Source organism: Oncorhynchus mykiss, chromosome 3 (assembly GCF_013265735.2).
Source record: "Oncorhynchus mykiss isolate Arlee chromosome 3, USDA_OmykA_1.1, whole genome shotgun sequence".
NCBI classification, from domain to species: Eukaryota; Metazoa; Chordata; class Actinopteri; order Salmoniformes; family Salmonidae; genus Oncorhynchus; species Oncorhynchus mykiss.
In genome coordinates, this window is record NC_048567.1 from 84,308,967 (window position 1) to 84,335,226 (window position 26,260).

Genomic DNA, 26,260 nt, shown 5'->3' on the forward strand with positions numbered 1-26,260 from the left:
TGGTGTTCTTCTCTCAGTAACTCTTTTGTCTTGCACCCAAATGAAAATATCTTTCAGTAAAACATTGATTGATTATTAAAACACTGCAAAGAAAAAACCCTCCACAATTTTTCAGAATGAATATATATGGACAGTTCCAGGCAAGAAATCATCAAATCACTAAATCAAATTGAGTTTCCAAATAAGTAAGCAGCATACTGGGGCGGCAGGGTAACCGAGCTCCTTAGGGTTGTGTTCCTAGTTGAGCTGCTTAGGGCTGTGTTCCTAGTCAAGCTCCTTAGGGCTGTGTTCCTGACCGAGCTCCTTAGGGTTGTGTTCCTAGTTGAGCTGCTTAGGGCTGTGTTCCTAGTCAAGCTCCTTAGGGCTGTGTTCCTAACCGAGCTCCTTAGGGCTGTGTTCCTAGTCGAGCTCCTTAGGGCTGTGTTCCTAACCGAGCTCCTTTGGGCTGTGTTCCTAACCGAGCTCCTTAGGGCTGTGTTCCTAACCGAGCTCCTTAGGGCTGTGTTCCTAACCGAGCTCCTTAGGGCTGTGTTCCTAGTCGAGCTCCTTAGGGCTGTGTTCCTAACCAAGCTCCTTTGGGCTGTGTTCCTAGTCGAGCTCCTTAGGGCTGTGTTCCTAACCGAGCTCCTTAGGGCTGTGTTCCTAACCGAGCTCCTTAGGGCTGTGTTCCTAACCGAGCTCCTTAGGGCTGTGTTCCTAACCGAGCTCCTTAGGGCTGTGTTCCTAACCGAGCTCCTTAGGGCTGTGTTCCTAACCGAGCTCCGTAGGGCTGTGTTCCTAACCGAGCTCCTTAGGGCTGTGTTCCTAACCGAGCTCCTTAGGGCTGTGTTCCTAGTCGAGCTCCTTAGGGCTGTGTTCCTAACCGAGCTCCTTTGGGCTGTGTTCCTAACCGAGCTCCTTAGGGCTGTGTTCCTAACCGAGCTCCTTAGGGCTGTGTTCCTAACCGAGCTCCTTAGGGCTGTGTTCCTAGTCGAGCTCCTTAGGGCTGTGTTCCTAACCAAGCTCCTTTGGGCTGTGTTCCTAGTCGAGCTCCTTAGGGCTGTGTTCCTAACCGAGCTCCTTAGGGCTGTGTTCCTAACCGAGCTCCTTAGGGCTGTGTTCCTAGTTGAGCTCCTTAGGGCTGTGTTCCTAACCGAGCTCCTTAGGGCTGTGTTCCTAACCGAGCTCCTTAGGGCTGTGTTCCTAACCGAGCTCCTTAGGGCTGTGTTCCTAGTCGAGCTCCTTAGGGCTGTGTTCCTAGTCGAGCTCCTTAGGGCTGTGTTCCTAGTCGAGCTCCTTAGGGCTGTGTTCCTAACCGAGCTCCTTTGGGCTGTGTTCCTAACCGAGCTCCTTAGGGCTGTGTTCCTAACCGAGCTCCTTAGGGCTGTGTTCCTAGTCGAGCTCCTTAGGGCTGTGTTCCTAACCGAGCTCCTTAGGGCTGTGTTCCTAACCGAGCTCCTTAGGGCTGTGTTCCTAGTCGAGCTCCTTAGGGCTGTGTTCCTAACCGAGCTCCTTAGGGTTGTGTTCCTAGTCGAGCTCCTTAGGGCTGTGTTCCTAACCGAGCTCCTTAGGGCTGTGTTCCTAACCAAGCTCCTTAGGGCTGTGTTCCTAGTTGAGCTCCTTAGGGCTGTGTTCCTAACCGAGCTCCTTAGGGTTGTGTTCCTAGTTGAGCTCCTTAGGGCTGTGTTCCTAACCGAGCTCCTTAGGGCTGTGTTCCTAGTCGAGCTCCTTAGGGCTGTGTTCCTAACCGAGCTCCTTAGGGCTGTGTTCCTAACCGAGCTCCTTAGGGCTGTGTTCCTAACCAAGCTCCTTAGGGCTGTGTTCCTAACCGAGCTCCTTAGGGCTGTGTTCCTAACCGAGCTCCTTAGGGCTGTGTTCCTAACCGAGCTCCTTAGGGCTGTGTTCCTAACCGAGCTCCTTAGGGCTGTGTTCCTAACCGAGCTCCTTAGGGCTGTGTTCCTAACCGAGCTCCTTAGGGCTGTGTTCCTAACCGAGCTCCTTAGGGCTGTGCTCCTAACCGAGCTCCTTAGGGCTGTGTTCCTAACCGAGCTCCTTAGGGCTGTGTTCCTAACCGAGCTCCTTAGGGTTGTGTTCCTAGTCGAGCTCCTTAGGGCTGTGTTCCTAACCGAGCTCCTTAGGGCTGTGTTCCTAACCGAGCTCCTTAGGGCTGTGTTCCTAGTCGAGCTCCTTAGGGCTGTGTTCCTAACCGAGCTCCTTTGGGCTGTGTTCCTAACCGAGCTCCTTAGGGCTGTGTTCCTAACCGAGCTCCTTAGGGCTGTGTTCCTAACCGAGCTCCTTAGGGCTGTGTTCCTAGTCGAGCTCCTTAGGGCTGTGTTCCTAACCAAGCTCCTTTGGGCTGTGTTCCTAGTCGAGCTCCTTAGGGCTGTGTTCCTAACCGAGCTCCTTAGGGCTGTGTTCCTAACCGAGCTCCTTAGGGCTGTGTTCCTAGTTGAGCTCCTTAGGGCTGTGTTCCTAACCGAGCTCCTTAGGGCTGTGTTCCTAACCGAGCTCCTTAGGGCTGTGTTCCTAACCGAGCTCCTTAGGGCTGTGTTCCTAGTCGAGCTCCTTAGGGCTGTGTTCCTAGTCGAGCTCCTTAGGGCTGTGTTCCTAGTCGAGCTCCTTAGGGCTGTGTTCCTAACCGAGCTCCTTTGGGCTGTGTTCCTAACCGAGCTCCTTAGGGCTGTGTTCCTAACCGAGCTCCTTAGGGCTGTGTTCCTAGTCGAGCTCCTTAGGGCTGTGTTCCTAACCGAGCTCCTTAGGGCTGTGTTCCTAACCGAGCTCCTTAGGGCTGTGTTCCTAGTCGAGCTCCTTAGGGCTGTGTTCCTAACCGAGCTCCTTAGGGTTGTGTTCCTAGTCGAGCTCCTTAGGGCTGTGTTCCTAACCGAGCTCCTTAGGGCTGTGTTCCTAACCAAGCTCCTTAGGGCTGTGTTCCTAGTTGAGCTCCTTAGGGCTGTGTTCCTAACCGAGCTCCTTAGGGTTGTGTTCCTAGTTGAGCTCCTTAGGGCTGTGTTCCTAACCGAGCTCCTTAGGGCTGTGTTCCTAGTCGAGCTCCTTAGGGCTGTGTTCCTAACCGAGCTCCTTAGGGCTGTGTTCCTAACCGAGCTCCTTAGGGCTGTGTTCCTAACCAAGCTCCTTAGGGCTGTGTTCCTAACCGAGCTCCTTAGGGCTGTGTTCCTAACCGAGCTCCTTAGGGCTGTGTTCCTAACCGAGCTCCTTAGGGCTGTGTTCCTAACCGAGCTCCTTAGGGCTGTGTTCCTAACCGAGCTCCTTAGGGCTGTGTTCCTAACCGAGCTCCTTAGGGCTGTGTTCCTAACCGAGCTCCTTAGGGCTGTGCTCCTAACCGAGCTCCTTAGGGCTGTGTTCCTAACCGAGCTCCTTAGGGCTGTGTTCCTAACCGAGCTCCTTAGGGTTGTGTTCCTAGTCGAGCTCCTTAGGGCTGTGTTCCTAACCGAGCTCCTTAGGGCTGTGTTCCTAACCGAGCTCCTTAGGGCTGTGCTCCTAACAGAGCTCCTTAGGGCTGTGTTGCTTGGTTGCATGAATTTTCTAGTGATGTCAGTGTGCTTTTTGCTTCTCTTTGGCTACTTGCAAAGTATCTTTATATTTTTTTCTGAAGAAGCTACATTTTCTAAAAAGGCAGGATTTTGTGTGAGATGTAGCTACATTAGTATCAAAACTGTTTTTGTTATTCCAATGGCCAGAAACTGCTTTTGTTTCATAGTACTGTAGCTACATGTTGTTATCCAGACAACACTGTACAGACAACGCCAAACAGGTTATAAATACAATCATTTATTAAAGCATCTTGTAAATCCAGTTACAAAAAAAAATCATTTCCAGATTGTTTCTCTTTCTCTCTCTCTCCAAATAAACAGAAACATGTCATAAGTACAGTAATGGTCAAGGGGAACATACCAGTAGTTCTGGTGTGGCTGCCGGCAGCTGGCCAGAAAAAACAGACAGGGGCGGCATCCCTAATGGCACCCTATTCTCTATGGGTCCCGGTCTAAAGTAGTGCACTATATAGGGACTAGGGTGCCATTTGGAACATGTCAAAAGTAGTGCACTATATAAGGAATAGGGTGCCAATTCAGACGCACACACAGAGAGCTGAGAAACAGCCTGTGTCTGCTTATAGTACTGACACTCTCATCCTGACTATTAGAATTACACACAGTAAATACCCCAGCCTCCCATTGTCTTCCATCAGATAGCACGTGGATTCCGCCTGCACTGATCCGTCTTGTATCTCGCAAAGGATCATGGGATAGATCAAAAGAAGCCCGGCTACAACTGGCTGTCACGACGTTAGAACATATATTACCTAGGAGACATCATTCGCTGAACCTCATTCCTGCCTCAGAACTGTCTGAATTCAGCTATGGTAAAACCACAAATACAGTATGTCAATAATGTTGATGTTTTTTGGTGAGGAAGTCTTTGTCGCCCCATTTTTACAGCTAGCAAATTATTATTGTGCTTCAATGAGCAGCATTTCTGAAGTTTGACAATGGGCACGAAAGCATACATTTGTCCAACAGCTGAGCCAGTCCCTGAAATCATCTGGACTGAAACGACACTACTAACCAACCAGCTACCTTCTTAGTGCTGCACACACAATGGTGAATCTTCCAACGAAAGCTAGCTAGCAAGCTACTGTAGCTAGTAGTGCTAATGCTTCCATTATTATGAGTTTTCATGAAGCAGGAGCCTCTCGAGTCAGCTGACCCAACAATACGATCCGGAGAAACATGCTGATCTGTGGACTGATTTCTGTTAACAGCTACTTCCTATTCATTGTGGGGCTGCATGTCTACAACTCCAGGGTCATTTAAACAGGCTAAGCAAGCTTGTATATGTCAGTGACAGTTAGCTTTCTAGTCAGCTAGCTCTTCCATGTCAGTAAGCTAGCGAGCTACAACAGATATCAACATAGCTGATCAAGTCACTGCCTGGCGACCAACGGTTCTGCCACAGAATTTGAGCAGGTTTGTTTTTATTTTCTCACAATTGCAAACCATTATCACTGTCACAACGTTTTTAATAATTCAGCTAGCTAGTTATTTTGCCTATTTCACAGAGAATCATACGAGAGCGCTGTGATGTAAAAAATAAAATAATAATAAGGGACTATGTTTTAATTTGTTGAATGGCGGATCCTCAATATTCAAATTTGAATATGAGTTCCACGTCCTACAAGACCGGTTGAGGTACAAGCATCGCGGAGGAGTGACCCCATCTGACGTGAGACAATGTCACCCTCCCTCCCTCCCATAAAGACCCAAATAACAATTCATCCTTCAGTAACAGAAGTACCAAGCGATGTCCTGCTTGTCTCATCAAAACATCACGCTCTCATTAAACAACAGTTTCAGTCACAATCATTGAAAAGACAAAAAATAATAATAAATGATTTTCATAATAGAAAATATAACCGTTTAAATTATTTAAAATACTGGAGACTAAATTCTATAATCATGGTTTACAGAAATAAGCACATGTTTATATTAACCACAGCCTTTAGTGTAAATAAACAATCTACATGTAGTAGTAGGAAGAAGCAACATACTATATATTGGTTTGTTCTAGTCATATATATATATATATATATATATATATATTGGTTTGTTCTAGTCATATATAAAAGGCAAGTGTCATTTCACCAGATTTGAAACCATGTGGTTTAAACTCTGCTTCTCAGGCACTGGGTAGAATGGCAGCCTCGACCACCTGTGTTATAACTGATTATAACCACCAAGTTATTAACCCTGACATACACTTGTTTGGGGACGCCATTCCTGAAAGGCAAAACAATTACTTACAGTCCAAAGTAGTCGAATAACAACATGGATGGAAGCAGTGAAACTATTACTTACAGTCCAAAGTAGTCGAATAACAACATGGATGGAAGCAGTGAAACTATTACTTACAGTCCAAAGTAGTCGAATAACAACATGGATGGAAGCAGTGAAACTATTACTTACAGTCCAAAGTAGTCGAATAACAACATGGATGGAAGCAGTGAAACTATTACTTACAGTCCAAAGTAGTCAAATAACAACATGGATGGAAGCAGTGAAACTATTACTTACAGTCCAAAGTAGTCAAATAACAACATGGATGGAAGCAGTGAAACTATTACTTACAGTCCAAAGTAGTCAAATAACAACATGGATGGAAGCAGTGAAACTATTTAAGGCATTAAAATGTAAAGAGGTTCAACTCTTTGGGTCTGTGGTCTGAAATTGGACTCATATTGCTCATCAAACCCAAGGGGGAAGTCTATAAACCTTATTTCCCTATTCTGTGGCATAGAGTAGCTACTAAACAGAGTATTGTAATGAGTAATGACTGCCCTGAGGATCAATAATGATCACATAGTATATCCTTAGAGAGACAAATCACTTCTTCTCATTATAAATATAGAATGGTATAGTTGTGTGCATCAACAACTCATATGTTACAATAACAATAACACAATTGCAATGTCAAAATAAGACACAACCCGGGAGCTATAGTCAGGAAGGGCTTGACAGTGACACTTCTCAGTCAATATAAATCTCAGTCCATTGGAAAGGTATTTGAAATGCTCAAACTTGAAGCAAAAGGACATCTGACGTGACGTGATACTTGATCGGTCCATACCATTGATAAAGTGATGTAAATAATGTCAGAAAATAACATGGTTGGTTATCCACTCTGTCGACAGCTAGAGAAAAGCTATATGTAATGGTTGAGGGAAAGCAGGTAGACATTTTAATTAGACATTCTAGAATGTTCTGGTAAAGAGGTCAATGGAATGCAGACGGGGGGGGGGGGGGGGGGGATTGAAGGACAACGCTGGATTGGTGCACATTCAAACACATCTGATCTAACAAAGTTAATATTTGTCAAATCCGTCATAATTGATGTATTGCAATAGGCTCAAAATGTGGTAATTTAAGTCCGATTTGGATATATTTGGCTGTTTTCACTGCATAACATTTAGAAGTTGTCCCTTTTCAGATTTAGAAGAAGTGACTGCTAAATAGTAACTCCCATTCGTATAAGCTGGTAGCATAGCTAGCATACAGAAATTGGTAGTGGTAGTCAAAGTAGTTTTCAACTTTAACGCAGCTGATTGGTGACGATAAAATTAACATGTATTGGGGTTGACATCAATACAAGCATTATACTTCGATTTCTACCTCAACAGAGTGTGAAATAATAGCCTAAACGTAGGCTAATGATGCTGGGGGGCAATGAGGAGAATCTGGAACTTTCCCCCACGCGTTTCATTGACCTCTTTACCACATCTTTACCACATATATATGCAATGAGAGACTACGATTCCTTGTTGTCAATGGAGGTGAACAAGATATTGAGTAGTTGATAAACAGCCTTCAGTTATCCAGACATCTGGGTTGAGGAGAACAGTCCCTCTTGTCTTCAAAGAATTTTAGCATTGTAGTGTTAGCCTTTTAGCCTGTTAGCCTTTTAGCCTGTTAGCCTGGGGCGGTGGGAAGCCAACTGGACTGTGTCCTGTCCTGTGAGCCTTTTAGCCTGTTAGCCTGGGGCGGTGGGAAGCCAACTGGACTGTGTCCTGTCCTGTGAGCCTTTTAGCCTGGGGCGGTGGGAAGCCAACTGGACTGTGTCCTGTCCTGTGAGCCTTTTAGCCTGTTAGCCTGGGGCGGTGGGAAGCCAACTGGACTGTGTCTTGTCCTGTGAGCCTTTTAGCTTGTTAGCCTGGGGCGGTGGGAAGCCAACTGGTCTGTGTCCTGTCCTGTGAGCCTTTTAACCTGTTAGCCTGGGGCGGTGGGAAGCCAACTGGACTGTGTCCTGTCCTGTTAGCCTTTTAGCCTGTTAGCCTGGGACGGTGGGAAGTCAACTGGTCTGTGTCCTGTCCTAGCCTGTTAGCCTGCGGCGGTGGGAAGCCAACTGGACTGTGTCCGGTCCTGTTAGCCTGTTAGCCTGGGATGGTGGGAAGCCAACTGGACTGTGTCCTGTCCTGTTAGCCTGTTAGCCTGGGATGGTGGGAAGCCAACTGGACTGTCCTGTCCTATCCTGTTAGCCTGTTAGCCTTTGAGCCTGTTAGCCTGGGGTGGGGGAAGCCAGCTGGGCTGTGTCCTGTCCTATCCTGTTAGCCTTTTAGCCTGTTAGCCTGGGGCAGTGGGAGGTCAACTGGTCTGTGTCCTGTCCTGTTAGCCTGGGGGAGTGGGAGGTCAACTGGTCTGTGTCCTGTCCTGTTAGCCTGGGGCAGTGGGAGGTCAACTGGTCTGTGTCCTGTCCTGTTAGCCTGGGGCAGTGGGAAGTCAACTGGTCTGTGTCCTGTCCTGTTAGCCTGGGGCGGTGGGAAGTCAACTGGTCTGTGTCCTGTCCTGTTAGCCTGGGGCAGTGGGAAGTCAACTGGTCTATGTCCTGTCCTGTTAGCCTGGGGCGGTGGGAAGTCAATTGGTCTGTGTCCTGTCCTGTTAGCCTGGGGCAGTGGGAGGTCAACTGGTCTGTGTCCTGTCCTGTTAGCCTGGGGCAGTGGGAAGCAAGCTGGGCTGTGTCCTGTCCTGTTAGCCTGGGGCAGTGGGAGGTCAACTGGTCTGTGTCCTGTCCTGTTAGCCTGGGGCAGTGGGAGGTCAACTGGTTTGTGTCCTGTCCTGTTAGCCTGGGGTGGTGGGAAGCAAGCTGGGCTGTGTCCTGTCCTGTCCCTAATCACCTGATCCAGTTGGTTCCGTAGCTGGACACAGATCTGACACTGCATCTCTTCTTCACTATCATGTTGATGTAGGCTTTCATGATCTTGGTGATCTCTCCAACCTGAAACAACACAGAGGATACAGTTTTAACAGCAGGGAAAACGGCGTACCGAGGCCCATTATCAGCAACCATCACTCCTGTGTTCCAATGGCACGTTGTGTTAGCTAATCCAAGTTTATCATTTTAAAAAGGCTAATTGATCATTAGAAAACCCTTTTGCAATTATGTTAGCACAGCTGAAAACTGTTGTTCTGATTAAAGAAGCAATAAAACTGGCCTTTAGTCTAGTTGAGTATCTGGAGCATCAGCATTCGTGGGTTCGATTACAGGCTCAAAATGGACAGAAACAAATAACTTTCTTCTGAAACTCGTCAGTCTATTCTTGTTCTCAGATATAAAGGCTATTCCATGCAAGACATTTTCAAGACACTGAAGATCTCGTACAATGCTGTGTACTACTCCCTTCACAGGACAGCGCAAACTGGCTTGGATTAGCTAACACAACGTGCCATTAGAACACAGTAGTGATGGTTGCTGATAATAGGCCTCTGTACGCCTAGGCAGATATTCCATTAAAAATCTGCCGTTTCCAGCTACAATAGTCATTTACAACATTAACCATGTCTATACTGTATTTCTAATAAATGTTATGTTATTTTAATGAACAAAACATTTAGCTTTTCTTTCAAAAACAAGGACATTTCTAAGTGACCCCAAACTTTTTGAAGCATCATAACAGCCACACAAGGCCTTGTTGGTTGACGTTCTGAAAGGCTAGCCTGGGGTACCAGTCTATTTGCTATCATGTAAACTCCCTGTCATTCATTGTCTAGACAAACATCTTGGCATGAGCATAAACAGACCTGGGACCAGGCTACTGAAAGGCTGCAAAGCATTTCTAATCTGGTGTTATAAACAGACCTGGGACCAGGCTACTGAAAGGCTGCAAAGCATTTCTAATCTGGTGTTATAAACAGACCTGGGACCAGGCTACTGAAAGGCTGCAAAGCATTTCTAATCTGGTGTTATAAACAGACCTGGGACCAGGCTACTGAAAGGCTGCAAAGCATTTCTAGTCTGGTGTTATAAACAGACCTGGGACCAGGCTACTGCTTCTATAATGTTGTATTACGGTGTTGTACTGTACCAGAGGTGTCTCAAAGAACATCTCTCTGTCGTCCACTGTGATTTTATAAGTAGTGGCCTGGGGAGATCCGAAGAAGATGATGTGTTCGTAGGGGAACGTCTCCAGAGGTTTGGGTTCTCCTCTCTTGTAGACCGACACGTTCTCTGCACTCACACTCAGCCACAGGTCATGAGGAAAGCCTCCTTCTTTACACTGAGGAGACAGAGAGAGAGAGACCGAGACATAAACAGACAGGTCAGATACAAAGTTAAAGGAATGAATGAATCAAATACCCTAGCCTTATTCACCACAGTATCATCCCTAGCCCTATTCACCACAGTATCATCCCTAGCCTTATTCACCACAGTATCATCCCTAGCCCTATTCACCACAGTATCATCCCTAGCCCTATTCACCACAGTATCATCCCTAGCCTTATTCACCACAGTATCATCCCTAGCCCTATTCACCACAGTATCATCCCTAGCCTTATTCACCACAGTATCATCCCTAGCCCTATTCACCACAGTATCATCCCTAGCCCTATTCACCACAGTATCATCCCTAGCCTTATTCAACACAGTATCATCCCTAGCCGTATTCACCACAGTATCATCCCTAGCCCTATTCACCACAGTATCATCCCTAGCCCTATTCACCACAGTATCATCCCTAGCCCTATTCACCACAGTATCATCCCTAGCCCTATTCACCACAGTATCCTCCCTAGCCCTATTCACCACAGTATCATCCCTAGCCCTATTCACCACAGTATCATCCCTAGCCCTATTCACCACAGTATCATCCCTAGCCTTATTCACCACAGTATCCTCCCTAGCCCTATTCACCACAGTATCATCTCTAGCCCTATTCACCACAGTATCATCCCTAGCCCTATTCACCACAGTATCCTCCCTAGCCCTATTCACCACAGTATCATCCCTAGCCCTATTCACCACAGTATCCTCCCTAGCCCTATTCACCACAGTATCCTCCCTAGCCTTATTCACCACAGTATCATCCCTAGCCCTATTCACCACAGTATCCTCCCTAGCCTTATTCACCACAGTATCCTCCCTAGCCTTATTCACCACAGTATCATCCCTAGCCCTATTCACCACAGTATCATCCCTAGCCCTATTCACCACAGTATCATCCCTAGCCCTATTCACCACAGTATCATCCCTAGCCCTATTCACCACAGTATCCTCCCTAGTCCTATTCACCCCAGTATCCTCCCTAGCCCTATTCACCACAGTATCATCCCTAGCCCTATTCACCACAGTATCATCCCTAGCCCTATTCACCACAGTATCATCCCTAGCCTTATTCACCACAGTATCATCCCTAGCCCTATTCACCACAGTATCATCCCTAGCCTTATTCACCACAGTATCATCCCTAGCCCTATTCACCACAGTATCATCCCTAGCCTTATTCACCACAGTATCATCCCTAGCCCTATTCACCACAGTATCATCCCTAGCCCTATTCACCACAGTATCATCCCTAGCCTTATTCACCACAGTATCATCCCTAGCCTTATTCACCACAGTATCATCCCTAGCCCTATTTACCACAGTATCATCCCTAGCCCTATTCACCACAGTATCATCCCTAGCCTTATTCACCACAGTATCCTCCCTAGCCTTATTCACCACAGTATCATCCCTAGCCCTATTCACCACAGTATCCTCCCTAGCCTTATTCACCACAGTATCCTCCCTAGCCTTATTCACCACAGTATCATCCCTAGCCCTATTCACCACAGTATCATCCCTAGCCCTATTCACCACAGTATCATCCCTAGCCCTATTCACCACAGTATCATCCCTAGCCCTATTCACCACAGTATCCTCCCTAGTCCTATTCACCCCAGTATCCTCCCTAGCCCTATTCACCACAGTATCATCCCTAGCCCTATTCACCACAGTATCATCCCTAGCCCTATTCACCACAGTATCATCCCTAGCCTTATTCACCACAGTATCATCCCTAGCCCTATTCACCACAGTATCATCCCTAGCCTTATTCACCACAGTATCATCCCTAGCCCTATTCACCACAGTATCATCCCTAGCCTTATTCACCACAGTATCATCCCTAGCCTTATTCACAACAGTATCATCCCTAGCCTTATTCACCACAGTATCATCCCTAGCCTTATTCACCACAGTATCATCCCTAGCCTTATTCACCACAGTATCATCCCTAGCCCTATTCACCACAGTATCATCCCTAGCCTTATTCACCACAGTATCATCCCTAGCCCTATTCACCACAGTATCCTCCCTAGCCCTATTCACCACAGTATCATCCCTAGCCCTATTCACCACAGTATCATCCCTAGCCTTATTCACCACAGTATCATCCCTAGCCCTATTCACCACAGTATCATCCCTAGCCTTATTCACCACAGTATCATCCCTAGCCCTATTCACCACAGTATCATCCCTAGCCTTATTCACCACAGTATCATCCCTAGCCTTATTCACCACAGTATCATCCCTAGCCTTATTCACCACAGTATCATCCCTAGCCTTATTCACCACAGTATCATCCCTAGCCTTATTCACCACAGTATCATCCCTAGCCCTATTCACCACAGTACCATCCCTGGCCCTATTCACCACAGTATCATCCCTAGCATTATTCACCACAGTATCATCCCTAGCCCTATTCACCACAGTATCATCCCTAGCCTTATTCACCACAGTATCATCCCTAGCCCTATTCACCACAGTATCATCCCTAGCCTTATTCACCACAGTATCATCCCTAGCCCTATTCACCACAGTATCATCCCTAGCCTTATTCACCACAGTATCATCCCTAGCCTTATTCACCACAGTATCATCCCTAGCCTTATTCACCACAGTATCATCCCTAGCCCTATTCACCACAGTATCATCCCTGGCCCTATTCACCACAGTATCATCCCTAGCCTTATTCACCACAGTATCATCCCTAGCCTTATTCACCACAGTATCATCCCTAGCCATATTCACCACAGTATCATCCCTAGCCTTATTCACCACAGTATCATCCCTAGCCTTATTCACCACAGTATCATCCCTAGCCCTATTCACCACAGTATCATCCCTAGCCTTATTCACCACAGTATCATCCCTAGCCTTATTCACCACAGTATCATCCCTAGCCTTATTCACCACAGTATCATCCCTAGCCCTATTCACCACAGTATCATCCCTAGCCCTATTCACCACAGTATCATCCCTAGCCTTATTCACCACAGTATCATCCCTAGCCTTATTCACCACAGTATCATCCCTAGCCCTATTCACCACAGTATCATCCCTAGCCCTATTCACCACAGTATCATCCCTAGCCTTATTCACCACAGTATCATCCCTAGCCTTTTTCACCACAGTATCATCCCTAGCCCTATTCACCACAGTATCATCCCTAGCCTTATTCACCACAGTATCATCCCTAGCCCTATTCACCACAGTATCATCCCTAGCCCTATTCACCACAGTATCATCCCTAGCCTTATTCACCACAGTATCATCCCTAGCCTTATTCACCACAGTATCATCCCTAGCCTTATTCACCACAGTATCATCCCTAGCCTTATTCACCACAGTATCATCCCTAGCCCTATTCACCACAGTATCATCCCTAGCCCTATTCACCACAGTATCATCCCTAGCCTTATTCACCACAGTATCATCCATAGCCTTATTCACCACAGTATCATCCCTAGCCCTATTCACCACAGTATCATCCCTAGTCCTATTCACCACAGTATCATCCCTAGCCTTATTCACCACAGTATCATCCCTAGCCTTATTCACCACAGTATCATCCCTAACCCTATTCACCACAGTATCATCCCTAGCCTTATTCACCACAGTATCATCCCTAGCCCTATTCACCACAGTATCATCCCTAGCCTTATTCACCACAGTATCATCCCTAGCCTTATTCACCACAGTATCATCCCTAGCCTTATTCACCACAGTATCATCCCTAGCCCTATTCACCACAGTATCATCCCTAGCCTTATTCACCACAGTATCATCCCTAGCCCTATTCACCACAGTATCATCCCTAGCCCTATTCACCACAGTATCATCCCTAGCCCTATTCACCACAGTATCATCCCTAGCCCTATTCACCACAGGATCATCCCTAGCCTTATTCACCACAGTATCATCCCTAGCCTTATTCACCACAGTATCATCCCTAGCCCTATTCACCACAGTATCATCCCTAGCCTTATTCACCACAGTATCATCCCTAGCCCTATTCACAACAGTATCATCCCTAGCCCTATTCACCACAGTATCATCCCTAGCCCTATTCACCACAGTATCATCCCTAGCCTTATTCACCACAGTATCATCCCTAGCCTTATTCACCACAGTATCATCCCTAGCCTTATTCACCACAGTATCATCCCTAGCCCTATTCACCACAGTATCATCCCTAGCCCTATTCACCACAGTATCATCCCTAGCCCTATTCACCACAGTATCATCCCTAGCCCTATTCACCACAGTATCATCCCTAGCCCTATTCACCACAGTATCATCCCTAGCCTTATTCACCACAGTATCATCCCTAGCCCTATTCACCACAGTATCATCCCTAGCCTTATTCACCACAGTATCATCCCTAGCCTTATTCACCACAGTATCATCCCTAGCCTTATTCACCACAGTATCATCCCTAGCCCTATTCACCACAGTATCATCCCTAGCCCTATTCACCACAGTATCATCCCTAGCCCTATTCACCACAGTATCATCCCTAGCCCTATTCACCACAGTATCATCCCTAGTCCTATTCACCACAGGATCATCCCTAGCCTTATTCACCACAGTATCATCCCTAGCCTTATTCACCACAGTATCATCCCTAGCCCTATTCACCACAGTATCATCCCTAGCCCAATTCACCACAGTATCATCCCTAGCCCTATTCACCACAGTATCATCCCTAGCCCTATTCACCACAGTATCATCCCTAGCCATATTCACCACAGTATCATCCCTAGCCTTATTCACCACAGTATCATCCCTAGCCCTATTCACCACAGTATCATCCCTAGCCCTATTCACCACAGTATCATCCCTAGCCCTATTCACCACAGTATCATCCCTAGCCCTATTCACCACAGTATCATCCCTAGCCTTATTCACCACAGTATCATCCCTAGCCTTATTCACCACAGTATCATCCCTAGCCTTATTCACCACAGTATCATCCCTAGCCTTATTCACCACAGTATCATCCCTAGCCTTATTCACCACAGTATCATCCCTAGCCCTATTCACCACAGTATCATCCCTAGTCCTATTCACCACAGTATCATCCCTAGCCTTATTCACCACAGTATCATCCCTAGCCTTATTCACCACAGTATCATCCCTAGCCCTATTCACCACAGTATCATCCCTAGTCCTATTCACCACAGTATCATCCCTAGCCTTATTCACCACAGTATCATCCCTAGCCTTATTCACCACAGTATCATCCCTAGCCCTATTCACCACAGTATTATCCCTAGCCTTATTCACCACAGTATCATCCCTAGCCCTATTCACCACAGTATCATCCCTAGCCTTATTCACCACAGTATCATCCCTAGCCTTATTCACCACAGTATCATCCCTAGCCCTATTCACCACAGTATCATCCCTAGCCTTATTCACCACAGTATCATCCCTAGCCCTATTCACCACAGTATCATCCCTAGCCCTATTCACCACAGTATCATCCCTAGCCCTATTCAACACAGTATCATCCCTAGCCCTATTCACCACAGTATCATCCCTAGTCCTATTCACCACAGGATCATCCCTAGCCTTATTCACCACAGTATCATCCCTAGCCTTATTCACCACAGTATCATCCCTAGCCCTATTCACCACAGTATCATCCCTAGCCTTATTCACCACAGTATCATCCCTAGCCCTATTCACCACAGTATCATCCCTAGCCCTATTCACCACAGTATCATCCCTAGCCCTATTCACCACAGTATCATCCCTAGCCTTATTCACCACAGTATCATCCCTAGCCTTATTCACCACAGTATCATCCCTAGCCTTATTCACCACAGTATCATCCCTAGCCTTATTCACCACAGTATCATCCCTAGCCCTATTCACCACAGTATCATCCCTAGCCCTATTCACCACAGTATCATCCCTAGCCCTATTCACCACAGTATCATCCCTAGCCCTATTCACCACAGTATCATCCCTAGCCTTATTCACCACAGTATCATCCATAGCCCTATTCACCACAGTATCATCCCTATCCTTATTCACCACAGTATCATCCCTAGCCCTATTCACCACAGTATCATCCCTAGCCTTATTCACCACAGTATCATCCTTAGCCCTATTCACCACAGTATCATCCCTAGCCCTATTCACCACAGTATCATCCCTAGCCCTATTCACCACAGTATCATCCCTAGCCCTATTCACCACACTATCATCCCTAGCCCTATTCACCACAGTATCATCCCTAGCCCTATTCACCACAGTATCATCCCTAGCCCTATTCACCACAGTATCATCCCTAGCCTTATTCACCACAGTATCATCCCTAGCCCTATTCACCACAGTATCATCCCTAGCCATATTCACCACAGTATCATCCCTAGCCTTATTCACCACAGTATCATCCCTAGCCTTATTCACCACAGTATCATCCCTAGCCCTATTCACCACAGTATCATCCCTAGCCCTATTCACCACAGTATCATCCCTAGCCTTATTCACCACAGTATCATCCTTAGCCCTATTCACCACAGTATCATCCCTAGCCCTATTCACCACAGTATCATCCCTAGCCCTATTCACCACAGTATCATCCCTAGCCTTATTCACCACAGTATCATCCCTAGCCCTATTCACCACATTATCATCCCTAGCCCTATTCACCACAGTATCATCCCTAGCCTTATTCACCACAGTATCATCCCTAGCCCTATTCACCACAGTATCATCCCTAGCCTTATTCACCACAGTATCATCCTTAGCCCTATTCACCACAGTATCATCCCTAGCCCTATTCACCACAGCATCATCCCTAGCCCTATTCACCACAGTATCATCCCTAGCCCTATTCACCACAGTATCATCCCTAGCCTTATTCACCACAGTATCATCCCTAGCCTTATTCACCACAGTATCATCCCTAGCCCTATTCACCACAGTATCATCCCTAGCCCTATTCACCACAGTATCATCCCTAGCCCTATTCACCACAGTATCATCCCTAGCCCTATTCACCACAGTATCATCCCTAGCCCTATTCACCACAGTATCATCCCTAGCCTTATTCACCACAGTATCATCCCTAGCCCTATTCACCACAGTATCATCCCTAGCCCTATTCACCACAGTATCATCCCTAGCCTTATTCACCACAGTATCATCCATAGCCTTATTCACCACAGTATCATCCCTAGCCCTATTCACCACAGTATCATCCCTAGTCCTATTCACCACAGTATCATCCCTAGCCTTATTCACCACAGTATCATCCCTAGCCTTATTCACCACAGTATCATCCCTAGCCCTATTCACCACAGTATCATCCCTAGCCCTATTCACCACAGGATCATCCCTAGCCTTATTCACCACAGTATCATCCCTAGCCTTATTCACCACAGTATCATCCCTAGCCCTATTCACCACAGTATCATCCCTAGCCTTATTCACCACAGTATCATCCCTAGCCCTATTCACAACAGTATCATCCCTAGCCCTATTCACCACAGTATCATCCCTAGCCCTATTCACCACAGTATCATCCCTAGCCTTATTCACCACAGTATCATCCCTAGCCTTATTCACCACAGTATCATCCCTAGCCTTATTCACCACAGTATCATCCCTAGCCCTATTCACCACAGTATCATCCCTAGCCCTATTCACCACAGTATCATCCCTAGCCCTATTCACCACAGTATCATCCCTAGCCCTATTCACCACAGTATCATCCCTAGCCCTATTCACCACAGTATCATCCCTAGCCTTATTCACCACAGTATCATCCCTAGCCCTATTCACCACAGTATCATCCCTAGCCTTATTCACCACAGTATCATCCCTAGCCTTATTCACCACAGTATCATCCCTAGCCTTATTCACCACAGTATCATCCCTAGCCCTATTCACCACAGTATCATCCCTAGCCCTATTCACCACAGTATCATCCCTAGCCCTATTCACCACAGTATCATCCCTAGCCCTATTCACCACAGTATCATCCCTAGTCCTATTCACCACAGGATCATCCCTAGCCTTATTCACCACAGTATCATCCCTAGCCTTATTCACCACAGTATCATCCCTAGCCCTATTCACCACAGTATCATCCCTAGCCTTATTCACCACAGTATCATCCCTAGCCCAATTCACCACAGTATCATCCCTAGCCCTATTCACCACAGTATCATCCCTAGCCCTATTCACCACAGTATCATCCCTAGCCATATTCACCACAGTATCATCCCTAGCCTTATTCACCACAGTATCATCCCTAGCCCTATTCACCACAGTATCATCCCTAGCCCTATTCACCACAGTATCATCCCTAGCCCTATTCACCACAGTATCATCCCTAGCCCTATTCACCACAGTATCATCCCTAGCCTTATTCACCACAGTATCATCCCTAGCCTTATTCACCACAGTATCATCCCTAGCCTTATTCACCACAGTATCATCCCTAGCCTTATTCACCACAGTATCATCCCTAGCCTTATTCACCACAGTATCATCCCTAGCCCTATTCACCACAGTATCATCCCTAGTCCTATTCACCACAGTATCATCCCTAGCCTTATTCACCACAGTATCATCCCTAGCCTTATTCACCACAGTATCATCCCTAGCCCTATTCACCACAGTATCATCCCTAGTCCTATTCACCACAGTATCATCCCTAGCCTTATTCACCACAGTATCATCCCTAGCCTTATTCACCACAGTATCATCCCTAGCCCTATTCACCACAGTATTATCCCTAGCCTTATTCACCACAGTATCATCCCTAGCCCTATTCACCACAGTATCATCCCTAGCCTTATTCACCACAGTATCATCCCTAGCCTTATTCACCACAGTATCATCCCTAGCCCTATTCACCACAGTATCATCCCTAGCCTTATTCACCACAGTATCATCCCTAGCCCTATTCACCACAGTATCATCCCTAGCCCTATTCACCACAGTATCATCCCTAGCCCTATTCAACACAGTATCATCCCTAGCCCTATTCACCACAGTATCATCCCTAGTCCTATTCACCACAGGATCATCCCTAGCCTTATTCACCACAGTATCATCCCTAGCCTTATTCACCACAGTATCATCCCTAGCCCTATTCACCACAGTATCATCCCTAGCCTTATTCACCACAGTATCATCCCTAGCCCTATTCACCACAGTATCATCCCTAGCCCTATTCACCACAGTATCATCCCTAGCCATATTCACCACAGTATCATCCCTAGCCTTATTCACCACAGTATCATCCCTAGCCTTATTCACCACAGTATCATCCCTAGCCTTATTCACCACAGTATCATCCCTAGCCTTATTCACCACAGTATCATCCCTAGCCCTATTCACCACAGTATCATCCCTAGCCCTATTCACCACAGTATCATCCCTAGCCCTATTCACCACAGTATCATCCCTAGCCCTATTCACCACAGTATCATCCCTAGCCTTATTCACCACAGTATCATCCATAGCCCTATTCACCACAGTATCATCCCTATCCTTATTCACCACAGTATCATCCCTAGCCCTATTCACCACAGTATCATCCCTAGCCTTATTCACCACAGTATCATCCTTAGCCCTATTCACCACAGTATCATCCCTAGCCCTATTCACCACAGTATCATCCCTAGCCCTATTCACCACAGTATCATCCCTAGCCCTATTCACCACACTATCATCCCTAGCCCTATTCACCACAGTATCATCCCTAGCCCTATTCACCACAGTATCATCCCTAGCCCTATTCACCACAGTATCATCCCTAGCCTTATTCACCACAGTATCATCCCTAGCCCTATTCACCACAGTATCATCCCTAGCCATATTCACCACAGTATCATCCCTAGCCTTATTCACCACAGTATCATCCCTAGCCTTATTCACCACAGTATCATCCCTAGCCCTATTCACCACAGTATCATCCCTAGCCCTATTCACCACAGTATCATCCCTAGCCTTATTCACCACAGTATCATCCTTAGCCCTATTCACCACAGTATCATCCCTAGCCCTATTCACCACAGTATCATCCCTAGCCCTATTCACCACAGTATCATCCCTAGCCTTATTCACCACAGTATCATCCCTAGCCCTATTCACCACATTATCATCCCTAGCCCTATTCACCACAGTATCATCCCTAGCCTTATTCACCACAGTATCATCCCTAGCCCTATTCACCACAGTATCATCCCTAGCCCTATTCACCACAGTATCATCCCTAGCCTTATTCACCACAGTATCATCCTTAGCCCTATTCACCACAGTATCATCCCTAGCCCTATTCACCACAGCATCATCCCTAGCCCTATTCACCACAGTATCATCCCTAGCCCTATTCACCACAGTATCATCCCTAGCCTTATTCACCACAGTATCATCCCTAGCCTTATTCACCACAGTATCATCCCTAGCCCTATTCACCACAGTATCATCCCTAGCCCTATTCACCACAGTATCATCCCTAGCCCTATTCACCACAGTATCATCCCTAGCCCTATTCACCACAGTATCATCCCTAGCCCTATTCACCACAGTATCATCCCTAGCCTTATTCACCACAGTATCATCCCTAGCCCTATTCACCACAGTATCATCCCTAGCCATATTCACCACAGTATCATCCCTAGCCCTATTCACCACAGTATCCTCCCTAGCCCTATTCACCACAGTATCATCCCTAGCCCTATTCACCACAGTATCATACCTAGCCCTATTCACCACAGTATCATCCCTAGCCCTATTCACCACAGTATCATCCCTAGCCCTATTCACCACAGTATCATCCCTAGCCTTATTCACCACAGTATCATCCCTAGCCCTATTCACCACAGTATCACCCCTAGCCCTATTCACCACAGTATCATCCCTAGCCCTATTCACCACAGTATCATCCCTAGCCCTATTCACCACAGGATCATCCCTAGCCCTATTCACCACAGTATCCTCCCTAGCCCTATTCACCACAGTATCATCCCTAGCCTTATTCACCACAGTATCATCCCTAGCCTTATTCACCACAGTATCATCCCTAGCCTTATTCACCACAGTATCATCCCTAGCCTTATTCACCACAGTATCATCCCTAGCCCTATTCACCACAGTATCATCCCTAGCCCTATTCACCACAGTATCATCCCTAGCCTTATTCACCACAGTATCATCCTTAGCCCTATTCACCACAGTATCATCCCTAGCCCTATTCACCACAGCATCATCCCTAGCCCTATTCACCACAGTATCATCCCTAGCCCTATTCACCACAGTATCATCCCTAGCCTTATTCACCACAGTATCATCCCTAGCCTTATTCACCACAGTATCATCCCTAGCCCTATTCACCACAGTATCATCCCTAGCCCTATTCACCACAGTATCATCCCTAGCCCTATTCACCACAGTATCATCCCTAGCCCTATTCACCACAGTATCATCCCTAGCCCTATTCACCACAGTATCATCCCTAGCCTTATTCACCACAGTATCATCCCTAGCCCTATTCACCACAGTATCATCCCTAGCCATATTCACCACAGTATCATCCCTAGCCCTATTCACCACAGTATCCTCCCTAGCCCTATTCACCACAGTATCATCCCTAGCCCTATTCACCACAGTATCATACCTAGCCCTATTCACCACAGTATCATCCCTAGCCCTATTCACCACAGTATCATCCCTAAACCTATTCACCACAGTATCATCCCTAGCCTTATTCACCACAGTATCATCCCTAGCCCTATTCACCACAGTATCACCCCTAGCCCTATTCACCACAGTATCATCCCTAGCCCTATTCACCACAGTATCATCCCTAGCCCTATTCACCACAGGATCATCCCTAGCCCTATTCACCACAGTATCCTCCCTAGTCCTATTCACCCCAGTATCCTCCCTAGCCCTATTCACCACAGTATCATCCCTAGCCCTATTCACCACAGTATTCTCCCTAGCCTTATTCACCACAGTATCATCCCTAGCCCTATTCACCACAGTATCATCCCTAGCCCTATTCACCACAGTATCATCCCTAGCCCTATTCACCACAGTATCATCCCTAGCCCTATTCACCACAGTATCATCCCTAGCCCTATTCACCACAGTATCCTCCCTAGCCCTATTCACCACAGTATCATCCCTATCCCTATTCACCACAGTATCATCACATTACACCTGTATGTATGTATTTACCTCCACGTCGAACAGTGTGGACCCATATCCAGGCCACTCCTTGATGATGTTCATGTATTTGAGCATGGCTGTGTGCTGGTCCAGTCCCTGGAGACGGGACCACTTCTCTAAGATGGAGGTTCTGGTGGCTGAGGTCTCCTCCTTCACCCACATCTCTAGCATCTGAACAAGAACCAGCCAAGACTTAGTACCTTGCTCAAGGGCATAACAACAGGCGACAATATCCAGGATGATGTCAGCAACCCTCTGGTTTCATTGACTACACCAGATGTTTCCAGTCGGAGCTGGGATTCGAACGCTTCTCTAAACTCCTCTAACCGCTAGGCTACCTGTTCCTCCTCTAACCCCTAGGCTACCTGTTCCTTCTCTAACCGCTAGGCTACCTGTTCCTCCTCTAACCGCTAGGCTACCTGTTCCTCCTCTAACCGCTAGGCTACCTGTTCCTGGCCTAACCGCTAGGCTACCTGTTCCTGGCCTAACCGCTAGGCTACCTGTTCCTGGCCTAACCGCTAGGCTACCTGTTCCTCCTCTAACCGCTAGGCTACCTGTTCCTCCTCTAACCGCTAGGCTACCTGTTCCTCCTCTAACCGCCAGGCTACCTGTTCCTCCTCTAACCGCCAGGCTACTTGTTCCTCCTCTAACCGCCGGGCTACCTGTTCCTCCTCTAACCGCTAGGATACCTGTTCCTCCTCTAACCGCCAGGCTACCTGTTCCTCCTCTAACCGCCAGGCTACCTGTTCCTCCTCTAACCGCTAGGCAACTTGTTCCTCCTCTAACCGCCGGGCTACCTGTTCCTCCTCTAACCGCTAGGATACCTGTTCCTCCTCTAACCGCTAGGCTACCTGTTCCTCCTCTAACCGCTAGGCTACCTGTTCCTCCTCTAACTGCTAGGCTACCTGTTCCTGGCCTAACCGCTAGGCTACTTGTTCCTCCTCTAACCGCTAGGCTACCTGTTCCTCCTCTAACCGCTAGGCTACCTGTTCCTGGCCTAACCGCTAGGCTACCTGTTCCTCCTCTAACCGCTAGGCTACCTGTCCCTCCTCTAACCGCTAGGCTACTTGTTCCTCCTCTAACCGCCAGCTACCTGTTCCTCCTCTAACCGCTAGGCTACCTGTTCCTCCTCTAACCGCTAGGCTACCTGTTCCTCCTCTAACCGCCAGGCTACCTGTTCCTCCTCTAACCGCTAGGCTACCTGTTCCTGGCCTAACCGCTAGGCTACCTGTTCCTGGCCTAACCGCTAGGCTACCTGTTCCTCCTCTAACCGCTGGGCTACCTGTTCCTCCTCTAACCGCTAGGCTACCTGTTCCTCCTCTAACCGCTAGGCTACCTGTTCCTGGCCTAACCGCTAGGTTACCTGTTCCTCCTCTAACCGCTAGGCTACCTGTTCCTGGCCTAACCGCTAGGTTACCTGTTCCTCCTCTAACCGCTAGGCTACCTGTTCCTCCTCTAACCGCTAGGCTACCTGTTCCTCCTCTAACCGCTAGGCTACCTGTTCCTCCTCTAACCGCTAGGCTACCTGTTCTTTCTCTAACCGCTAGGATACCTGTTCCTCCTCTAACCGCTAGGCTACCTGTTCCTCCTCTAACCGCTAGGCTACCTGTTCCTGGCCTAACCGCTAGGCTACTTGTTCCTCCTCTAACCGCTTGGCTACCTGTTCCTCCTCTAACCGCTAGGCTACCTGTTCCTCCTCCATCTTCTGTTTCTTCATGGAGCCCGTCTTCAGCCCGCTGCGGCGCAGGGTCCCATCCAGGAAGCTGGTCCGCCTCCGCTCCAGGGTGTGGCCCCCTGGCCCCGTCCCGCCGGCCGCGCCCACCTATACAAAATAATACACTTAGTCCACCAAAGCAAAACAATACACTTTTTTTGTCCATTTGTTACAGTGAACACCGGAAATGTGGAACTTCCTTAGTTGTCAACCTCCCCAAATAGCACTCAGACACAGACACGCAATGCACGCACACACACACACACACACACACACTCGCACACAAAGGGTCAAGCCGCAGAGCAGCACCCCCTGGATGGAGCGTTACCTACCTTGGTGAAGTGCAGGATGCGTGCGCGGAGCCTGCCTACAGGGTAGACGGTGTCCAGAGACCAGCTGACCCGGGCCTTGTCTCCGTGGAGGAACTGGAGCCTGAGAGCGGCCAGGTGCTGCAGGGTGTCTTCTGGGGCAGGGAGGTGACCGCTGGTCAGAGACTCATGAGCCTGGAGGAGACATGTATATTACAACATTACATTTACATGAACATTAAGTTATATTTACATGACATTACATTTATATTATCAATAAAATACATTAATATATTACTTTGACATTATCATTCAAATACATTTACATTTAGATCCAGGTATTCTGGCGCTGTAGGGTAGCGCCCGAAGTACCTCTTCTTATCAACTATATGCAACATTTTATTCTGTATTTCTCTATCCAGGTGTTGACACTGTATTTCTCTATCCAAATGCTGTCTAATAGTAGCAAAATGGCAGACCAGGAAGTAACTGACCTGTTCGAACATGAAAGCGAACTCCACCCCTTCCTTGGGCATGCTCTCTACATCCAGGAAACAGTAGAGTTTGAAGTAGAGCTTCCACTGTCCCTCCTCCTCTACTTCCTCACTGCCTGACAGCCTGGAAATTAGTCAATCAAGAAAAAACAACAACAACCAATTAATCAATCAACCAACCAATCAACCAACCAACCAACCAACCAATTAATCAGCCAATCAATCAACCAACCAACCATTGTCAAACATTTTTCTCAGCAAATGTACAGTAATAAACCCAAGAAGTGTGGGAGTCAGAGATGAGAGCTACAGTATTTAATCATGTATGTGTCATGCTGATATCTCTCTGTGGGTAGTTATGATATCTTTGAGCTGTCTTGCTAACACCACAACAGCGTGACAATGACCATAGGAGTTGGCAAGAAACGCATATAAGGCTCTCCCTAGCCCTCCCTTTGACAAATATGACCATAACTCTATCTTCCCGATTCCTGCTTACAAGCAAAAACTCAAACAGGAAGTACCAGTGATGTGCTCAATATGGAAGTGGTCTGATGACACGGATGCTACACTACAGGACTGTTTCCTTGGCACAGACTGGAATATGAGGCGTATACCACATCAGTAACCAGCTTCATTAATTATTTAGAGTCTAAGACATTGGGGGGGGGTGCTGACATATTGGTTTAATATGGTCATACTATGAATCATTTAGCTATTTGATTTGGAATTTTAGGACCCCTTAAGGTATAAAAAAAATAATAGTTTTGAATAACAAATTCATAAATGGCAAAAAAAGGTCTATTCTCTGTGCATCTCTCCAGCTGAACTCTCACCTCTCAAACTTGGCGAGTACGTCAGCCACGATGACTCTGCTCTCCACAGCCCGGTCCGTAGTGTTGTTGTGTTGAAACAGGGAAAACATGTTTCTACTGTCCTCCATGGCCAGGCCTCGGATCAACTTCTCCACCACCTGGGGACAGGCAGGACGGAGGGACATTAACACATCTGACTAAACCTCACCACCTGGGGACAGGCAGGACGGAGGGACATTAACACATCTGACTAAACCTCACCACCTGGGGACAGAGGGACATTAACACATTTGACTAAACCTCACCACCTGGGGACAGGCAGGACGGAGGGACATTAACACATCTGACTAAACCTCACCACCTGGGGACAGAGGGACATTAACACATCTGACTAAACCTCACCACCTGGGGACAGGCAGGACGGAGGGACATTAACACATCTGACTAAACCTCACCACCTGGGGACAGAGGGACATTAACACATCTGACTAAACCTCACCACCTGGGGACAGGCAGGACGGAGGGACATTAACACATCTGACTAAACCTCACCACCTGGGGACAGGCAGGACGGAGGGACATTAACACATCTGACTAAACCTCACCACCTGGGGACAGGCAGGACGGAGGGACATTAAC

At 47.3% G+C, this 26,260-nt stretch overlaps 1 protein-coding gene across 2 annotated transcripts in view; it reads right to left on the reverse strand.

The window, feature by feature from the left end:
- Positions 1–3,748: 3,748 nt before the first annotated feature.
- The window catches only part of LOC110516739 (unconventional myosin-X-like), a 311,555-nt gene continuing 289,043 nt past the window's right edge, over positions 3,749–26,260 (reverse strand). Inside the window, exons 34-41 of one of the 2 annotated variants that reach the window (XR_005051402.1) lie at positions 25,643–25,779; positions 24,807–24,930; positions 24,337–24,507; positions 23,978–24,112; positions 22,300–22,461; positions 9,851–10,042; positions 7,755–8,763; positions 3,749–7,579 (exon numbers count right to left, since the gene is read on the reverse strand). Coding sequence is in view for 1 of the 2 variants with exons in the window: in XM_036975363.1 (XP_036831258.1) it covers positions 8,659–8,763; positions 9,851–10,042; positions 22,300–22,461; positions 23,978–24,112; positions 24,337–24,507; positions 24,807–24,930; positions 25,643–25,779 (1,026 nt within the window). In the remaining variant the exon portion in view is untranslated. Of the gene's footprint in view, positions 8,764–9,850; positions 10,043–22,299; positions 22,462–23,977; positions 24,113–24,336; positions 24,508–24,806; positions 24,931–25,642; positions 25,780–26,260 lie in introns of both variants that reach the window. The other variant, XM_036975363.1, reaches the window with a different exon arrangement.